The sequence below is a fragment of the Anabrus simplex genome, chromosome 1 (assembly GCF_040414725.1).
Source record: "Anabrus simplex isolate iqAnaSimp1 chromosome 1, ASM4041472v1, whole genome shotgun sequence".
Taxonomy (NCBI): domain Eukaryota; kingdom Metazoa; phylum Arthropoda; class Insecta; order Orthoptera; family Tettigoniidae; genus Anabrus; species Anabrus simplex.
The window spans coordinates 314,736,876-314,756,252 of record NC_090265.1 but is presented as its reverse complement, the minus strand read 5'-3'; the positions used below and the strand labels follow the sequence as shown (position 1 = coordinate 314,756,252).

The following is a 19,377-nucleotide window of genomic DNA, read 5'->3' as shown; positions in this document are numbered from 1 at the left end:
AATCACGAAACAAGGCCATACTGCCTGATAGGAATGTCAGATGGATTGCTGAACAAATGGAAGCTGACTCACACACCATATGTCACACAACTTGTCCAAAAGAACAGTGTCAGAAAGGTTCTGATAGCTAAGGTACACCTTTGACAACAACTAACAAAACTTGGCAATGTCTTCCACAACAAAATATGCTGTTAATAGGTTGTATGGTTACCGCTAATGGCCACTCATGCTTCGCAGCGACATTGGATGCTCTCTATTAGATAGTCCAAGAGCTCTTGTGGCAATGCGAAGGTCTTGGAGGGTCCTTGGTGGAGGCTACGGGATGCAATTTGCCTCCCCAATGCATCCCAGGTTTGTTCTATAGGATTCAGGTCCGCAGACCTTGCTGGCCAGTCCATGTGATGAATATCTTTCCCAACCAGAAATTCATCTTCCAGAGCAGTGCCGTGCGGTCGGGCATTATCGTCCATTAAGAGGAAGTCTGGACCAACCGCACCTCTGAAGAGACTCGGTACCTCATCCCTATATATCCGAGCGTTAACAGTGTTCCTCAGACCACTCATAAAGATGTGCAGGTCCGTACAGCCATTCAACATGATGCCGCCACACACCATGACGCACCACCACGATACTGGTAAATCCACACTTTTTGACAGATTAGGCTTGACAGTCTTCAGCCATGACGTTCCAAGTAGAAATAAGCTCATCAGGAATTGAGAGGAAGTAGATTTTGAAGGGCAGGGGCTGATGATAGAGGAGCTCACCTATGGGGCTGCAGTATGTGGAAAAGTGAGTTTTGCCTTTGGCAGGTTCATGTTTCTAATTACCTCTTCTTTTCTGTTGTTTCCTTTACTCATACTGGCCACTCATAGTATATATCATCTGCATATGTTCCTATCCTTCTTCCCATTTGTTACTATTTCAGAGCCTGTTACAACTAAATTAGGTTTACATATATTGAATAATTTAGTACTATCAGCCAATCTCACTGTCAGAGCCACAACTTGCATAAAGAACTCGATATTATACAAGGCCGTAAAAGCCTTCTGATACCATGTAATAAATATTTTCTAACATACTCACTCATTATTGGAACACTCTGCAGTAGATTCATCAGACCCATCAGAGCAATGGGAGTGGCCATCACAGAGTAAATGTCGGCTGATACAGTCACCTGATTGGCACTGGTGTTCCTCTAGACTGTAAAAGTATGAAAAGAATTGTAAATGAGGTGGCTAGTTATGCTCAACTGTATGATTCTCTAACCAAATAGTTAAAATACCAAATAATTAAAATGAAACCTAATCAATGTAATGTTTACATTATTTACCCTGACATATCAAGTAGATAAGTATCTACATATAATACTGACTATTCTATTATGTTACAATGATCTTCATGAGACTCTATCTGGTATGGAATAAGGATATTGTAATCATATTCCAAGTGTGCTGGCATTAGAGGAGGATACTGCTTCTGGCAAAAGTAATTACCCTGAATGATTGGATGAAGGAAGGAGCAAATTAGAATCAGTTTCTCACTTCACATACCTCAGAAGTACAATCTCCAAGGACAACCCTGTCAAGCAGGAAATACTCAGCAGGACACAGAAAGCATCAAACTTTTACAATCAAATCAGAATCTTACTTTGCGACTGAAAAATACCACAAAAAGCAAAAACAACTCTGTACCACACCTATTTTGTACCAATTCTCACATAGGGTTTAGAGGCATGTACTCTACTAAACAATGACTACAGCAGAATTCAGGCAATGGAAATGAGATTCATTAGAATTATGAATCAAACTACTCAATACTGTGTAGAAGGGATACTGACTGGAGGGTGATTGGGGATTTAAATGAGACTATGGAGTGGGTATGTGGGAAACTGGGAGTGAAATTTCTAGATCCTAATGGGTGGGTAGGAGATAGGGATCTGCGCTCAGATGGCCTTCATTTAAACTGCAGTGGTACGTATAAGTTAGGAAATCTGTTTGGAAGGGTAATAGGGAGGTACATTCAGGGAAACGGGATGGCCTAGGGAGCGGTGATAAGGGAACAGGGAACTGGAAATCAAGTAGGGATGACATAAAATTGTTAGTGTTGAACTGTAGAAGTATTGTAAGGAAAGGAATAGAATTAAGTAATTTAACAGATATATATTTACCAGATATTGTAATAGGAGTTGAATCATGGCTGAGAAATGATATAATGGATGCAGAAATTTTCTCACAGCACTGGAGTGTGTATCGTAGAGATAGGATAGGAAGGGTGGGAGGGGGAGTGTTCATTCTGGTGAAAGAAGAATTTGTAAGCTACGAAAAAGTTAAAGATGAGACACATGAAATTCTAGGTGTAAGGCTCATTTCTAAAGATAATAGGAAACTTGATATATTTGGAGAGTACAGATCGGGAAAGGGTAGCACTGACGCGGATTCGGAATTATTTGATAGTATAGTCAGCTATGTGGGAAGCGACATGGAAAGAAATGTGATTGTAGCGGGAGATCTGAATTTGCCAGATGTCAATTGGGAAGGAAATGCGAACGACAGGCAGCATGACCAACAAATGGCAAATAAGTTAATATGGGAAGGACAGCTGATTCAGAAAGTGATGGAACCAACCAGAGGGAAAAATATCCTGGATGTCGTGCTGATAAAACCAGATGAGCTCTATAGGGAAACTGAAGTAATAGATGGTATTAGTGATCATGAAGCTGTTTTTGTGGTAGTAAAAAATAATGTGATAGAAAGGAAGGTCTTAAAAGTAGGACTGTTAGGCAGTACCATATGGCTGATAAAGCAGGTATGAGGCAGTTTCTAAAAAGTAACTATGATCGGTGGAAAGTGGTAAATAAAAATTTAAACAGACTCTGGGATGGGTTTAAAGACATTGTTGAGGAATGCGGAAACAGGTTTGTACCATTAAGGGTGGTAAGGAATGGTAAAGACCCACCTTATTATAATAGAGAAATAAAGATACTAAGAAGGAGGTGCAGACTGGAAAGAAATAGAGTTAGAAATGGCTGTGGAAGTAAGGAGAAATTGAAGGAAATTACTACAAAATTGAATCTAGCAAAGAAGGCAGCTAAGGATAACATGATGGCAAGCATAATTGGCAGTCATACAAATTTTAGTGGAAAATGGAAGGGTATGTATAGGTATTTTAAGGCAGAAACAGGTTCCAAGAAGGACATTCCAGGAATAATTAATGAACAAGGGGAGTGTGTATGTGAGGATCTTCAAAAGGCAGAAGTATTCAGTCAGCAGTATGTAAAGATTGTTAGTTACAAGGATAATGTTGAGATAGAGGAGGAGACTAAGGCCAAAGAAGTAATAAAATTTACATATGATAACAATGACATTTACAATAAGATACAAAAGTTGAAAACTAGAAAAGCGGCTGGAATTGATCAGTTTTCTGGGGATATACTAAAGACAATGGGTTGGGATATAGTACCATATCTCAAGTACTTATTTGATTATTGTTTGGTCGGAGGAGCTATACCAGACGAATAGAGAGTTGCTATAGTAGCCCCTGTGTATAAAGGAAAGGGTGATAGACATAAAGCTGAAAATTACAGGCCAGTAAGTTTGACATGCATTGTATGTAAGCTTTGGGAAGGCATTATTTCTGATTATATTAGACATGTTTGTGAAATTAATAACTGGTTCAATAGAAGGCAATTCGGTTTTAGGAAAGGTTATTCCGCTGAAGCTCAACTTGTAGGATTCCAGCAAGATATAGCAGATATCTAGGATTCTGGAGGTCAAATGGACTGTATCACGATTGACCTGTCTAAAGCATTTGATAGGGTGGATCATGGGAGACTACTGGCAAAAATGAGTGCAACTGGACTAGACAAAAGAGTGACTGAATGGGTTGCTATATTTCTAGAAAATAGATCTCAGAGAATTAGAGTAAGTGAAGCTTTATATGACCCTGTAATAATTGAGAGGGAAATTCCACAAGGCAGTATTATCGGACCTTTATGTTTTCTTATATATATAAATTATATGAGTAAAGGAGTGGAATCGGAGGTAAGGCTTTTTGCGGATGATGTTATTTTCTATAGAGTGATAAATAAGTTACAAGATTGTGAGCAACTGCAACGTGACCTCAAAAATGTTGTGAGATGGACAGCAGGCAATGGTATGTTGATAAACGGGGTTAAAAGTCAGGTTATGAGTTTCACAAATAGGAAAAGTCCTCTCAGTTTTAATTACTGCGTTGATGGGGTGAAAGTTCCTTTTGGGGATCATTGTAAGTTTCTAGGTGTTAATATAAGGAAAGATCTTCATTGGGGTAATCATATAAACGGGATTGTAAATAAAGGGTACAGATCTCTGCACATGGTTATGAGGGTGTTTAGGGGTTGTAGTAAGGATGTAAAGGAGAGGGCATATAAGTCTCTGGTAAGACCCCAACTAGAGTATGGTTTCAGTGTATGGGACCCTCACCAGGATTACCTGATTCAAGAACTGCAAAAAATCCAAAGAAAAGCAGCTCAATTTGTCCTGGGTGATTTCCGACAAAAGAGTAGCGTTACAAAAATGTTGCAATGTTTGGGTTGGGAAGAACTGAGAGAAAGAAGAAGAGCTGCTCGACTAGCCTACGCAGTGGCCTCCACGGTATGCACTAGCCAGCGTATTGGTAGGTGCTAGGTACCAACTGATGAGCCCACCTTAGCACACGAGGGCGAAACGCTGGCAACCAAGAATGAGTTAGCTGGAAAATTTATAATGTCCAATAACGGACCATTTATATTGGTATTAAGTGGTATGTTCCGAGCTGTCAGCGGAGAGATGGCGTGGAATGACATTAGTAGACGAGTAAGTTTGAATGGCGTTTATAAAAGTAGGAAAGATCACAATATGACGATAAAGTGGGAATTCAAGAGGACAAACTGGGGCAAATATTCATTTATAGGAAGGGGAGTTAGGGATTGGAATAACTTACCAAGGGAAAAATTTCCAATTTCTTTGAAATCATTTAGGAAAAGGCTAGGAAAGCAACAGATAGGGAATCTGCCACCTGGGCAACTGCCCTAAATGCAGATCAGTATTGATTGATTGATTGATTGATTGATTGATTGATTGATTGATTGATTGATTGATTGATTGATTGATTGAAAATCAGGAATGAAGGAAACAGGAAGGTAGACGGCAATGAGGTCTCTATTACCAATGTAATAAAGAAGCATAGACTTCAGTGGTATGAGCACATTATGACAATGAAGAGTGAGAGAACTGCCAGACAATACTTTGACCATACTGTCCAAGGAAAACGACCAAGGAAACTCTGGACAGACACAGCGAAATCAGATGTGAGGAAGAGAGGCCTCAAATGGGAAGATATCCTGGAATAGAAGATGTATGTAGACAAGAAGAGATGGCGAGCACTTGTACACCACACCCAGGAAACTGGACTTGGAAAATGATGATGATAATTGGATGATCTATAGTGTATCTCTACCTTAAAAGAGAGTATGGACTGAGATGTAGTATTTACCTCTCACTTGCACTTATATGTCCTGCAAATAGTTTTGTACTTTTCTACCCCAACAATACCTGATAATCCAAAATAATAAACCTAATAAAATTATTGCATGCTCTTTCTGATGATGTAAAATGTAAAGTCATATAAAAGGCTTATTTTTCACACCATTTTGGTGCAAATATATATATTAGCAGATAAATAACTTATGATAAGTTATTGCACTTCGCCCAGTGCTGGAAGTCCAGTCATGAAAGTTTTGTTTACTCAGGTGTTCCTTATCTTGTCTTCCAATTGTGTTTGATAAAGGGAAGGGAAAGATTCGGTATTCATCAGAGCTCAATGTTATAATACTAGTTAAGTTCAACTGAGAAGCGAAGTGGTATTTATTACTAGCAAGATACTCATGCTTTGCTGTGGTTTTAAACTGAAAGTAGTCTTTCAAATTTTTAAATTTTGGACAGTCCACTGTCATCTGAGCCTGTTTGGAGGAATAAGTGTTTTAAAACCCTGTATGATTTAACATGCAGGATGTAAATTATAAGCAGTCAACCTGTGAAATTTTGACTTCATACGTCAAGCAGTAATGGAGGAATGAATGTTTTCCTTTAGGCGTATAATGTTTTAAGAATATTTTGTATCTAACATCAAGGATATAGAAGACCATTCTTCAGGTTATGAGGAGATGCGATGCTATGAGGATAGTGAATACTCTCTGAGCTCAAGTATTGTTTCCATCTGAGCCTGTTTTCCACTTCTGGAAGAATGAATATTGTGATTTTCAGAGTCAACTCCCCATCCAAACCTCTTAGAGGAGATTTATTTTGAAGTACCATTGTGCCATATCCTTCCCTGGTCAAACAATTCCACCATAATCTTAAGACGTGTTTATCTGTCTTTCATCACAATCAATCCTTTGGGATTCTTATCTATGTTTTTTAGTCTAGGTTTCAACACTGCTATCCGTGAATCTAGCCCCTTTATGCCAGCTGAACTGTTCCTAGGGAGAGTTCCCAATGATCCACTTATGCTACAATGGAACACTGAATATCTCTCTGTACCTTCTTGTCACATGAATATAGAAGAATAATGGAAGACAGCCTCTGAACATTTGATTAAAGCCAAGAACAACGTGTCCCAGAGATATCATTAAGGAAGGAAGCCTGTTCCTTACCAGATTGCGGACCTATTTTTGACTAAGGAGTTTCTTACCAGTTCTGCAGTCGACCACATCAGCAGGAAACTGTGTCAAAAATGGTCTGAGCCAAAGAAAATGACTGAATTCCTGGGACCTGTGACTGTCAGATTGGAGGACACTGGTACTTGTGTATCATCCAAGGCTAATGTATTCTTGTTAAAGCCGTATTTCCAGTGAGTCAAGTACAGGCTTTTTAAAGCCTGTTTCTTTACTATGAGATTTTGAATCTACATTATTGCATGTCTTTTACATATGTATATTATTGTTCGGCAGGACACTAAGAGTTTCTGTTACTCAGGTCAATGAAAATAAATATAATCTCTATATTATTATTATTCATGTACCAAATTGCTTTCCGGTGTCCTTACTATGTCGTCGTGTATCGGAAGGGTCTGTACATGGATGGTTTCTGCTGTTTCGGCATTTGAATTGTATATGAGAGACATACTGATGATGTGATTTGGGCCTCCAAGCTTGTGTGGGTTTGGCCTTGAATATCCACATGAGACATTATTTATTAACCATACTTCTACATTAGGGTCCTACTGACCATTGTTATCTTTTATGCGTTCCCTGTTTCTTGGACACCTTTAACCTATTGCGCGAGTGTTTGAATATGAGGTATGTAGGATGCATATCATATTGCCTAGTCGTGTTGTTTATTCTTATTTTTGCTTTCGGGGCCTAGGCATTTTTTGGTGTGTGTGTGTGTGTGTGTGTGTGCGTGCGTGCGTGCGTGCGTGCGTGCATGTGTGTGTGTGTGTTTTTTCCCTTAGTTACACTTTATCTCTGATCCCAGATGCCATGCCTGCGTGCGCCTTCTTTTCCCTTCATCTTCGGTTCAGCCATATTTGATCTTTCCTCTTTTTGTGTTTATTGGAAACCACTGTTGAGTGGCATCCCATTGAATGGCCATGTATCACGACTGTTAAAGACTCTTCCTGTTGATATGGATATCAGTAATAATTTATTACTTTGGGCTGAGCTACGCAATCACACATTCATTGTATTTTGTTCCCAGGTAACAATTTCTTTAATATTTTCTAATTAATTGTATTCTATGTGTGATTGAACCTGTTGGCTGATTCAGGTTATGAGGAGGTGCGATGCTATGAGGATAGTGAATACTCTCTGAGCTCAAGTATTGTTTCCATCTGAGCCTGTTTTCAACTTTTTTTGTTATTTTATCTCTTCCTGATTTTCGTGTGGCCATCTATTATTTTGATTTAATTACTATTTAATAAACCCTTTTGTTTTTCTATTTAATCGGCATTATTACTGTGGGAGTAGGAAGGGTGGCCATTTAAATTTTCCCCTGTTAATTTAATAGGCTTGAGTTCAGTTCATGACTTCGTCTCTAGTCATTTTCGACACAGTCCACATGAACATCATAGGTAAGTATTTATGTATCGCTCCGTTACATCTGGTTGATTTGAGCTTCCACTGATGTTTTATTGTTTTCATTTTTTGGTTATCTTTTTGCCTGTGTATGTGTTGTGTTTTTCCAGCTATTTATTCCTCGGTGCTTATCATGCCCAGGTCTGCCGTAGGCATGTGAGAAGAATAACATGGGGCACCATGGTGCACCATGGAGATTAGATCCAGAAAGGAAATTATTCATCCCTTCAAAACCGTTCAAAGTACAAGGTTGTAATTTTAGAAGAAGGGTTTTTTTTTAAAGTCCTAGGTGTCAAATATCCCCATTTAACACCTTAAGAGTGAAATATCTTAAAATATTTCCTATTTCACACTTAGGATTTAAAATACCACCATTTGAAAGTTTGTGTTCGTATGTTAAACGGTTTCGGAGGAATAAATATTTTTTGTTTACAGATCTTAACCCCCATTTAACTCCCTGAGGGGTTACTTTTTTTAAACATTCTGTTTTTTAACACCTAGGATATCTTTGACATTTTAACTTTGTAAGTCAAATAGTTTCAGAGAAATCAATATTTTGGTTATCTATTCTCACATCCCAACCAAAACTCCTTAGGGCTGTATTGTTTTAAGACCACTTATTTAAAATCTAAGACACAGAATTTTGAGTGTATACAGAGCAGCGGCAATTAGTCTGATAATAATCAAGATGAAACCTTCTTTAGTATGCACTATATGTATTAAGATTGTAGAAATCTGATTAGTAATTTGAGAGGTTTAAATCCTTCAAAATAAGTTTTCTTTTTCTACAATTTGCTGTATGTCCCACTAACACACATAGGTCTTATGGTGAAGATGGGATAATTAAGGTACAGCCCCAGATTTTGATTTGTTTGAAAATGGGAAACCACAGAAAACCATCTTCAGGACTGCTGACAGTGGAGTTCAAACCCACTATCTCCCAAATGCAAGTCCATGGCTGTGCGACATTAAACGCATGGCCAACTTGCTCAGTCAAAGTAAGTTTAGAGACATCCAGTGTGAGTAAGAACACTTATTTTACAATCTACTTTACGTTGCACCAACAAAGATAGGTCCTATGGTGATGATGTGATAGGAAAGGGCTAGGAGTGTGATGCAAGGTACAGTCCCAGAATTTACCTGATGTGAAAATGGGAAACCATGGAAAAACCATCTTCAGGGTTGTCAACAGTGGAGTTCAAACCCACTATCTCCCAAATGCAAGCTGATAGCTAAGTGACTCAAAACACACAGCCGCTTGCTCGGTACATAAGAACACATAGGTACCACTGATACTATAGAGCAGGGATGGCAAACCTTTACTGACTAGTGTGTCAATTAAGGTCTTGTTCCTTACTTTTTACTGTCTAGTGTGCCATCGGTTATTTTTCTTTCCAATCATCATGAAACTCCCCTCACTTGGCTTCATTAGGTATTAGATTGCATTACATTTGAATGCATTCAACTGAATTATTCGAGATTTTCTTTTAAAAATCACTGAAAATTGCTTTTTTTAAACAGGTAGATTTTAAGAACAAGGTATATTTTTGCTTTAACGTAATAAAATTTGTAAGAAGTATGACCAAACCATTAATTTAAGACATACTTTATTAAGGCTGTGCTATGTTGATAGAATTTCGATCTATTTATTATATGATAAAGGCATTAAAATATTGTCTGACGTGCCACAGAAGTCGTCTTCACGTGTCACCTAGTGGCACACGTGTCATAGGTTTGCCATCCCTGCTATAGAGACTCAAAAAATATTTCTTCAGTCGTACACTAAATTTAAGATTATATCAGTTACACACCTCAGTTTCACAAATAGATTTTTCTGGTAATGATGAAAAAGAGTTGGAAATTTGGTCTAATATCTTCACTGTTAGTTTTAAAACTTCAACTCCTGCATGATCATAATCGTTATATACGTGAAATATTTTGAATTACATCATATTTGACACCTATGACATTAAAAAAAACCTTCTTATAAAATTACAACTTTGTTTTTAAAACCGTTTGAGGGGATGAATAATTTTTTCATCTGTCTTCACACCCCAGTCAAAATCCCTTAGGGTTATATTGTTTTCAAACCACTTCTTATTCCATATCTAGGAAGAAGAGTAACAACCAACATGTAAAATTTTAACTTTGTAAGTGACATGGTTTCAGAGAAATGAATATTTTTTGTCATCAAGCCTTACCTGCCAATCAAAACCCCTTTTGGGCTGTATTATTTTAAGACCACTATTTATTTAAAATCTCAACCATCATGTGAAACTTCAACCTTGTGTGTAAAATGGTTTGAAATTGATATTTTTGTCATTAGGCCTCCATGCCTTTGCTGGCGAGATGTAGTGTTTACAGTGCACTATGTCTTGTGGTATAGGCTAGAATAAATTTGTTACTTTCATTGACCTGTCTCAGTCTCATCCTTGGCTTTGACAGTATGAAAGTGACTGAGGTATGAGTGATGCTAGTAAAATCATTCCTTATGCAGCCAGTCCCCGTTATGAATGGTGTGAAAATATCACTTATTGGGTTGGTTGGTGCATGCATTTCGGTGGGCTTGGCGGCAACCTTTGGGCTGAATACCCCCCCACACACACACGCACGCACACACAAAAGTTGCAGAAAGCGTTTGATCTGTACATAGTTGTGGAACATAAATTGACAAGTCTCCGTTTTACACTCCCGACATGGCTCTGAAAGAAGCAACTAGGAAAATAAGTGAATTTGAAGAAGTGATGAAGGACTTTCAAGCTCGCTTGGACTCCGCTATAAGTGCTGCCAACCCTCCGACTGTGCTTCAAACGCTCGACGGCGATTTCCAGGCATTCAAGTCGCAAGTAACAACAGCAATTGGTGACCTGAAGAAACAACTAAGCATGACTGAGGACAAACTTCAGAAACAGGATGAGGCGTTAGATGAGGCAGAGCAATATAGTCGCCGAAATTGCCTACTGCTACACGGCGTCCCGGAAGAACCATCTGAAGATGTGTATAATAAGTCTTTGGATATCATAAAAAATAAATTTTCGATTGAGCTCTCAATGAGTGATGTTGACCGCTGTCACCGGCTAGGGTGCCGAAGCCGGACATCTGCACAAGTGGTTGCGCAAGGAAATCGCCCGATTATAATTAAATTCCTACGCTATCACGATCGAGATCGTGTGTGGCGAGCTAAGCGTGCACTCAAGGGGAGTGGACTTCTTCTCACAGAGTCCCTCACAAGTGTGAGGAAAAGTATATTAAATCGTGCTAGGGACTTTTGGGGACCAAGAAACTGTTGGACTCAGGATGGGAGAATATGTGTTTTGAAAGATAACACAAAGTTTCAAATATGCACGATTGTGCAACTAAATGCCTTAGCTGTGTAGGATGAACGAGTGGACTGTTCAGTTTTATTATGTGTGCTTTCAGTAGTTTACGTTTGTGTGTGAGTGAGTGTGTGCATGTAATAGTCAATGGATGTATTCAGTGCTGTTCTCAGGTAAGCTCACCTTATTTCATGTACCTACTATTAGTTTTCCTGTTATGTTGGTAGACGAATCTATCCCTTGTGTCAACGACCCGCATTCCTCGCCTCCCCTCTTAACTCAACCCTCACCCCTCCCATACCCTGAGGCAACGGGATCCATTCTAAGGAGACAGCTGATGAATCACCCGAGAGCTCTCTCGTGTTGTCACCTAAATTCACTATCCATTGCACTCACCTAGAAGACATACAGCAATTTTCGAAAATAATAAGGTGCATTGTATTGGCATATCAGAAAGCTGGTTACGTGGAGATTTGCCGTCATGTGCTGTAAATATCGACGGATACTCGCTCTTACGACATGACCGCACTGACAGACGAGGTGGTGGAGTAGCCTTTTACTACAGAAATGATTTTAAATGTAAGATTATCTGCACCTCAGACCCAAGCCTCCCCCTGCGACCTGAGTATATGTTTGTTGAACTCGACTGTAATAAGAAAATATTAATAGGAATTGTATATAAGCCACCTAATATTAGACAAATGGAGGAATTTGAAGCAGCTTTAACTGATCTTATCTCAGTCTACGAAGATGTCGTAGTCATGGGGGATTTTAATACTGACTTGTTAAAACAAACCAGTGAATCGGATAAGTTGTGTCACATATTCCATGCTCTGAACATGGAAATCCTACCACTTAACGCTACGAACCTAGTCTACTACCCTGACCACTCAACTCACACTTTAATTGACCTTATAATTTCAAATCAACCCAAGAAAGTCATTAAACACGAACAGATACCAGCCCCTGGGATTTCAACTCACGACTTATTGTACTTATGTTACTCTATCCAAGGACCGAAGTATAAAGCACGCTACGTTATTTTAAGAGACTTAAAACATATTGAATTAGACGACCTACGCAATGATGCATATAACTTACCGTGGGATGACATACGTAATTTTCATGACACTGACTCAAAGGTCAACAGATTCAACTCATTAGTGCTGAACTTGTATGACAAACATGCTCCGGAGAGGCAGGTAAGATTTACCCGCCCCCCTTCTCCCTGGCTGACGACCGAGATAAGATCTGTTATGGCCAGCCGTGACCGTTGGTACAGACAATTCAGACGAACACGTGACAAAGATGACTTTGAGCAATACAGGATACTTAGAAACAAAGTTAAACAGCTAATTAGAAACAGTAAATGCCACTACTTTCACCAGTTAGCGGGAAATAATAATTTAAACCAAACCTGGAAGAAGTTACGATCTTTTGGCATAGGCAAAGCCGTAGAAGAGCACATTCCCACCATATCTCTAGATACCTTAAATGATTACTTTTCTCAGCCTAAAGTCGGACCAGTTCCATTACCGGCTAATCCCACAAACTTAGCATGCTGTTCCGAGCGTGACCAGTTCTCTTTCCACACCGTTAGCGCAAATGATGTTAAACGTGTGCTGCACTCTATCACTTCTGATGCGACAGGTAATGATGGTATCTCGATAAAATTAATTAAAAACATCATTGGGGCTGTACTACCAATACTGACTCACATATTCAACTACTGCCTGACCAGTGGAGTATTCCCGAACGTTTGGAAAGACGCACTAATAAGGCCTATCCCGAAAAACAATACCTTGGATTCTCCATCAGATTACTGCCCTGTATCCATCCTGCCACCCCTCGCAAAAGCACTCGAACGCCTGATTCATGCACAAATCACTGTATACCTGACCCAAAATTCCCTCCTAGATCCTTTTCAATAAGGCTTTAAAAAAGGACATAGTACCGCGACAGCATTACTGCGAGTTACGGACGACATCAGACAAGCGATAGACCAACGATATGTGACTGTAGCAACACTACTAGACCTAAGCAGCGCCTTTGACACAGTTAGCCCTGGGTTACTACTGCTGAAACTCCGTAGTCTCAACTTTAATATGACATCTCTTAAATTTTTTAGCTCTTCACTGACCGTCGGCAACGAGCATCAGTGGGAACAATGTACTCAGGATGGCACAACAAGTCAATAGGTGTCCCGCAGGGGTCGGTTTTGGGCCCACTTTTATTTGTTGTTAGTGTGAACGACATATTTTGAAATATAGCAAGTACCATATCTATGCAGATGATCTTCAGATTTATTATCACTCATATCCACAAGCCATAGATGTAGCCATTGACAGAGTAAATTTTGACTTACGACGACTGAATGACTATGCGAAAAATAACAGCTTGTTAATAAATCCTAACAAAACTCAGGCTATTATATTTGGTACCAAAAGAAACCTTAACTTGTTAAAAAGTAGACATGTACCCCCAATTATTTTAAATAATATTGTCATGCCCTATTGTACATCAGTAAGAAACTTAGGCGTTATAATGACTGAGACACTAAATTGGACTGAACAAGTGACAAATACATGCCGTAAAGTGCAGAAATTCCTTTTTCCTCTCAAATGCTACTCTACTATATTTCCACAACATCTCAAAATACAACTGGTAAAATCCCTAATCTTACCAATCCTAGACTACTGCGACACTGTACTTACGGACATATCTCATGACAGTAACAAGATGCTTGAACGGAGTTTAAACACCTGTATTCGATTCATATTTAAGCTGCGATATGGTTCTCACATTTCACCTTATTACAGGGAGTTGTCATGGCTTCGTGTTCATGTGCGTCGCAGTCTCCACATGTTGTCCCTTCTGCATGGAGTTCTAAACACAGGTGTACCGAATTATTTCTCTTCAAAATTTAATTACCTCTCCTCCTATCATAACCACGATACACGATCTGGCTCCTGTTTAACAATATCTCTCAGTCACTCCAGGACCTACAACCGCTCCTTTGTAGTCACTGCCGCGAGGCTATGGAATACCCTACCTGCTACCATTAGGGATTTGCGTTCTTGTAGGAGATTTAAGATGGATTGCCGGAATCACTTTCTGAATACTTCTAGCTGACTTTTCGATGTGTGTAGTGTGAATGAGTGCGTGAATGAGCATATTTTCATAAAAAGTAGAATTATATTCGCTAGTTATAGGTTTTTACTGGGTTTACGTCCCTTATTATCACTAGTGTTAGTTTTATATTTATTATCATGTACATTTACATTGTCGTGTTGTACATTCTATAATGGTTTTTATTACAATCTCCAGATTTTCTATTAGCACTATATTATTTTTTTTAAATTTGTTGTATTTAAATATTATACTGTATGTATGTTAATTATTTTAAATATTGTAGTTAAGTGTAAGAGAGAGCCTTGAGCCCTAACTTCGCCACGAATAAAGACGAATTACTTACTTACTTACTTACTTACTTACATACATACATACATACATACATACATACATACATACATACAGGTACTATAAATCACTTAACTTCCGCCTTCCTCAAATTATTTGATTTTTCAACTTTTTGTCTCTTTGAAGCAATCATATCTTTTGTTCTAATTGAGGTATGGAGTTTGTTTTGGCCTAAGAACACTCAGTGGATCATGCTCTTTTATTTCATCTCTTAACTATTGAAATCGGTTGATTCTGAAGAAAGTTTTGAGTGCACATTCAATTTTTCTCATTGAAGCAATCATATCTTTCGTTCTTGAGGTACACAGTTCGTTTTGGTCTAAAAACACTAAGTGGATCAAGCGCTTTCTTTTGAGGTAATAACTACTTAAATTGGTAGATTCTGAGAAAAGTTATGACTACATTTGTCTCCATGACAAAGATCTTTGAAGGACTTTTTAACAGTTCGGCACAGAGTGTTGTTCCAAGGAACGTTTAATTCAATTTCTTTGTGTGATGTATTTTCAAGTGTTTTGTTGACATAATATTACATTCTATCACCACAGCAGATCATGTGTTTTATTTCGTTAACTCAAAATTTTGCAAATACATCCGTGAGGAAAGTAACAAACAACACCATATTTTGTACATTGCGAGTGGAGCCAGCGGGAAATTTCAATCAAAGATCCTAGTTACTACAACGAAACTGAATTGATGAATTTTAAAATGAGATGAAAATTTTCTTTTAATTACATTTCCTTTTCTTAATTCTTCTTAGAATTTGAATAAATAATTATGATTAAGATATACTGGTATTCATATTCATCATCTAATTTAAGCATTTCATATTTTTAGACTTAAGGTAAAATAGGAATTATTCCTTGATGAAAATAATGATATGTAGGATGGAGATGTCCATCATTAATATCGGCAGATGAATTGTCCGTTAAGAAGTCTTTTGTATCTCTCCCGGAATTCATGTTATAAAAAAAACTCTGACAGTCAACCCTCAGAGTATGCTAGTCTGGATTTCTTCGTGACCCGCCCTCGATACAGGAAAGGTGCAGTACCTTAAAACAATAAAAATTCACGTACGTGCATTTCTTATACGCCCACCTGTCAAAGAGTACTTGCTTGCTTGTTAAGTTTTGTTCCCATTTCTAGCAGGTAGTTTCAAGAACACTTACATTTTTAGCATTTTTCTTGTAGGCAAGACCTAGAAGCTTATATGTTTATTCTTACGTGATTTGTTATTGTTGAGACCACGTTCATGTAATCTTCAAATAAAATACATATAAATTAAAGTCTTTTGCTCTCTGCATATTCAAGTTAACCAACTATGGAAAGATCATCTAGAATTTTTTTTTTAAATTAAGAACTCCCAAGTAGCGAATATAAAGTTATGAAACAAGACATGTTTTGCAAATGAGGTTAGGAATCTTACTTTGCCAATAATGGATGAATTTACAGGTTTAATGTTAAAAACTTCATAATTGGTCCGTATTGAAAAAAGATTTACAATTAATAGATGAAAGTATATGATTTTCCATCTGTTCAATACAAATTCAAAAGTGATATACACTGAAATGTCACATTTTATTCATAAATATGTCTATGCCATCATCAGCCTAAAGTTAGATACACAAGGACACAAGTAAATTACACATGTCATTACACAAATAAACTTTCTAACATATTGGCAATTCATAATAACGTTGATATATACAAAATTTTGAATGTATAAAAACTCTCAAATATACCTCTTATAAAATTTACGATAAAGGTAAAATGATCTATTTACAATTCTGTGATATCTATTACCTAGTGATGATGTTTTGTGTTACAATTGTGTGTTAAATAACAAAAGATGTCTTTTAAAACACTTCTGTCTGAACAGCTTATACAACTAATAAAATTTGGGGTATTGACATTCCTATAGTATTAAAATTTAAGACGTTCTATCACGTAAAAATACTCATGTAAATAAAATTAGTAACAGTGTCCAGTATTGTTGCATTGTAAAAGAGAATAGCTGTTCGTTATTTAATGTTTGTTAAAAATAGTTCCTCATTAAAATATAGGTGGTAAGCCAAGTTCAATTGAGCGGCTTTAAGAATCAAATAAATCTTGCTTGAAATAGCGGTAGCTTAGTTGTCAGGTTGCCAGATGGTTTTAAGTTTTCACAGACGAATCCTTTACAGTTATTGACAAAGATCCTACCCAATCCATTCAAAGGCAATTAAAACAGATACTTAAAAACACAAGTTTTTTACTAACAGACAGCGAAAAGAACAAATTGATCAACATGAATCCTGGTTTGCCAACTGTTAAAGCACAGCCAAAAATTCATAAAGATGGAATCCCTATATGCCCCATAGTGAATTTCAGACTGAGCCCACTCTACAAAATAGCTCAATTTATCCAACAGTTTTTAAGCAAACACTACACTTTCCAGGCAAATAAATCCATTAAAAATACCCTTGAATTAATCCAACATTTGAACAACTTTAAACTACAACCATACCATACCATGCATTCATTTGACATTACCAACATGTACACAAATATCAAACCGGAGAAAGTTATATCAATTATTTCAAGAAATTTACGATCTCATAGCCAGCTCAGCCAATTTGAAATAGCAGATTTCATGTCTTTACTGAAATTTTTAACTAACAATAATTATTTCACGTTTAATAAATTAAAATACAAACAGGATGGACTAGCCATGGGTTCGCCGGCATCTGGTATTCTTGCCAATATATACCTGGATTTCCTTGAGTACACTAAAATAGAAAAGGATAAGAAATTCAACAATATAGTCTTTTGGTCCAGATTTATCGATGATACATTTATCATAATGGATCAATGCAATACCAATGCAATGACCACCCTAACACACCTCAATGACATTGATACGAATATTAAGTTCACTATAGAATCCGAAACCAATAAGACCCTCAACTTTTTAGATTTAACTATTACCAGATTCCCAACCACCTTTAAATATAAAATCTATAGCAAACCAACACACACAGCTACAACCATTCAACAAGACTCTTCACATCCCCCTTGCCATAAGCGTGCCATCTATAATAGTCTAGTACACCGTACCTATAATATCCCCATGTCCAAAGCAGATCTTAATAAAGAACTTAATATTATACGTAATATTGCACTGCATAATGGTTTTAATCATGGTTTCATAGAACGCATAATACATAAATTTAAACACCGACCCAGAACTTGCCTACAAAAAGAAAAAACAAAACCAATAACATATGCAACTTTTACATTTAACCCGGATATTTACCGTGTAACTAATCTATTCAAAAAGAAGCACGTATACATCGCCTTTAAAACCAATAATAGGAATCTTGATATATTCCACAACTCCAGCCATGTCAAATTTCTTAACCCTTTCGACAGATCAGGCGTATACAGATATCATTGCAACGACTGTTCCAGTAGTTATTTCGGACAAACCGGGAGATCCTTCAAAATTAGGTACAACGAACGTATTAATGCCATCAAATACAAAAGATTCTCAGCCATAGGACAGCATACGCACGATTACAAACACAGCTTCTACAGGATTGACAACGATTTAGATATCATCGAAGTTATGAATAAAGGGCTTCTTTTAGACCTTACAGAGCAGTGCTTTATTCATTTGGACCAACATTACAACCCTAATTTTAATCTCAATGAGATATCTGAAAAACCGACCATCTTATTCGACGTCCTTATTTCAATTATTAATAAGCTCAAAATGCCTAAAGATCAGTCATTATATAAAACAGTTCACAACATGTTAGCGTATTACCCCTACTGAAATCCACGCCCTCCCGACCCCTACTCGCCTCTGCCTGCAACCTCTTCCCCTCCACCTACATGACACGCCCCGATTCCCCGCCAGTACTTGCGGCTTGCTGCCTGACACATCGCTCGCTAGTATCCCACATTAGTTCCTCTTTAGCCTTCTGCTGGTATGTGGTGCATGAGGTGAGTTTCTATTTCAAAATTATTTATTTTCTTTCGCGTTCTTTTTTACGTTATATTGATATAGTTTTCAATCATTTTTAGGTCCGTTCTGAAACAAGATCTCTAGAATTGCATTTCACCACCTGATGACATAGTGCTTTGTGAACTCATACTCATCAACTACGGCCTCAGCCACTCACATGTTCTTTGTACTTCTGAGATTTAGAAACTTAAAACCATCTGGCAACCTGACAACTAAGCTACCGCTATTTCAAGCAAGATTTATTTGATTCTTAAAGCCGCTCAATTGAACTTGGCTTACCACCTATATTTTAATGAGGAACTATTTTTAACAAACATTAAATAACGAACAGCTATTCTCTTTTACAATGCAACAATACTGGACACTGTTACTAATTTTATTTACATGAGTATTTTTACGTGATAGAACGTCTTAAATTTTAATACTATAGGAATGTCAATACCCCAAATTTTATTAGTTGTATAAGCTGTTCAGACAGAAGT

General features: G+C 37.5%; 1 protein-coding gene across 1 annotated transcript in view; it reads right to left on the bottom strand.

Moving 5' to 3' along the window:
- LOC136865388 (modular serine protease) overlaps positions 1 to 19,377 on the bottom strand; it is a 200,649-nt gene that overhangs the window by 133,298 nt on the left and 47,974 nt on the right. Inside the window, exon 4 of the mRNA XM_067142403.2 lies at positions 1,084 to 1,200. Within this exon, the coding sequence (XP_066998504.2) occupies positions 1,084 to 1,200 (117 nt within the window). The remainder of the gene's footprint in view (positions 1 to 1,083; positions 1,201 to 19,377) is intronic.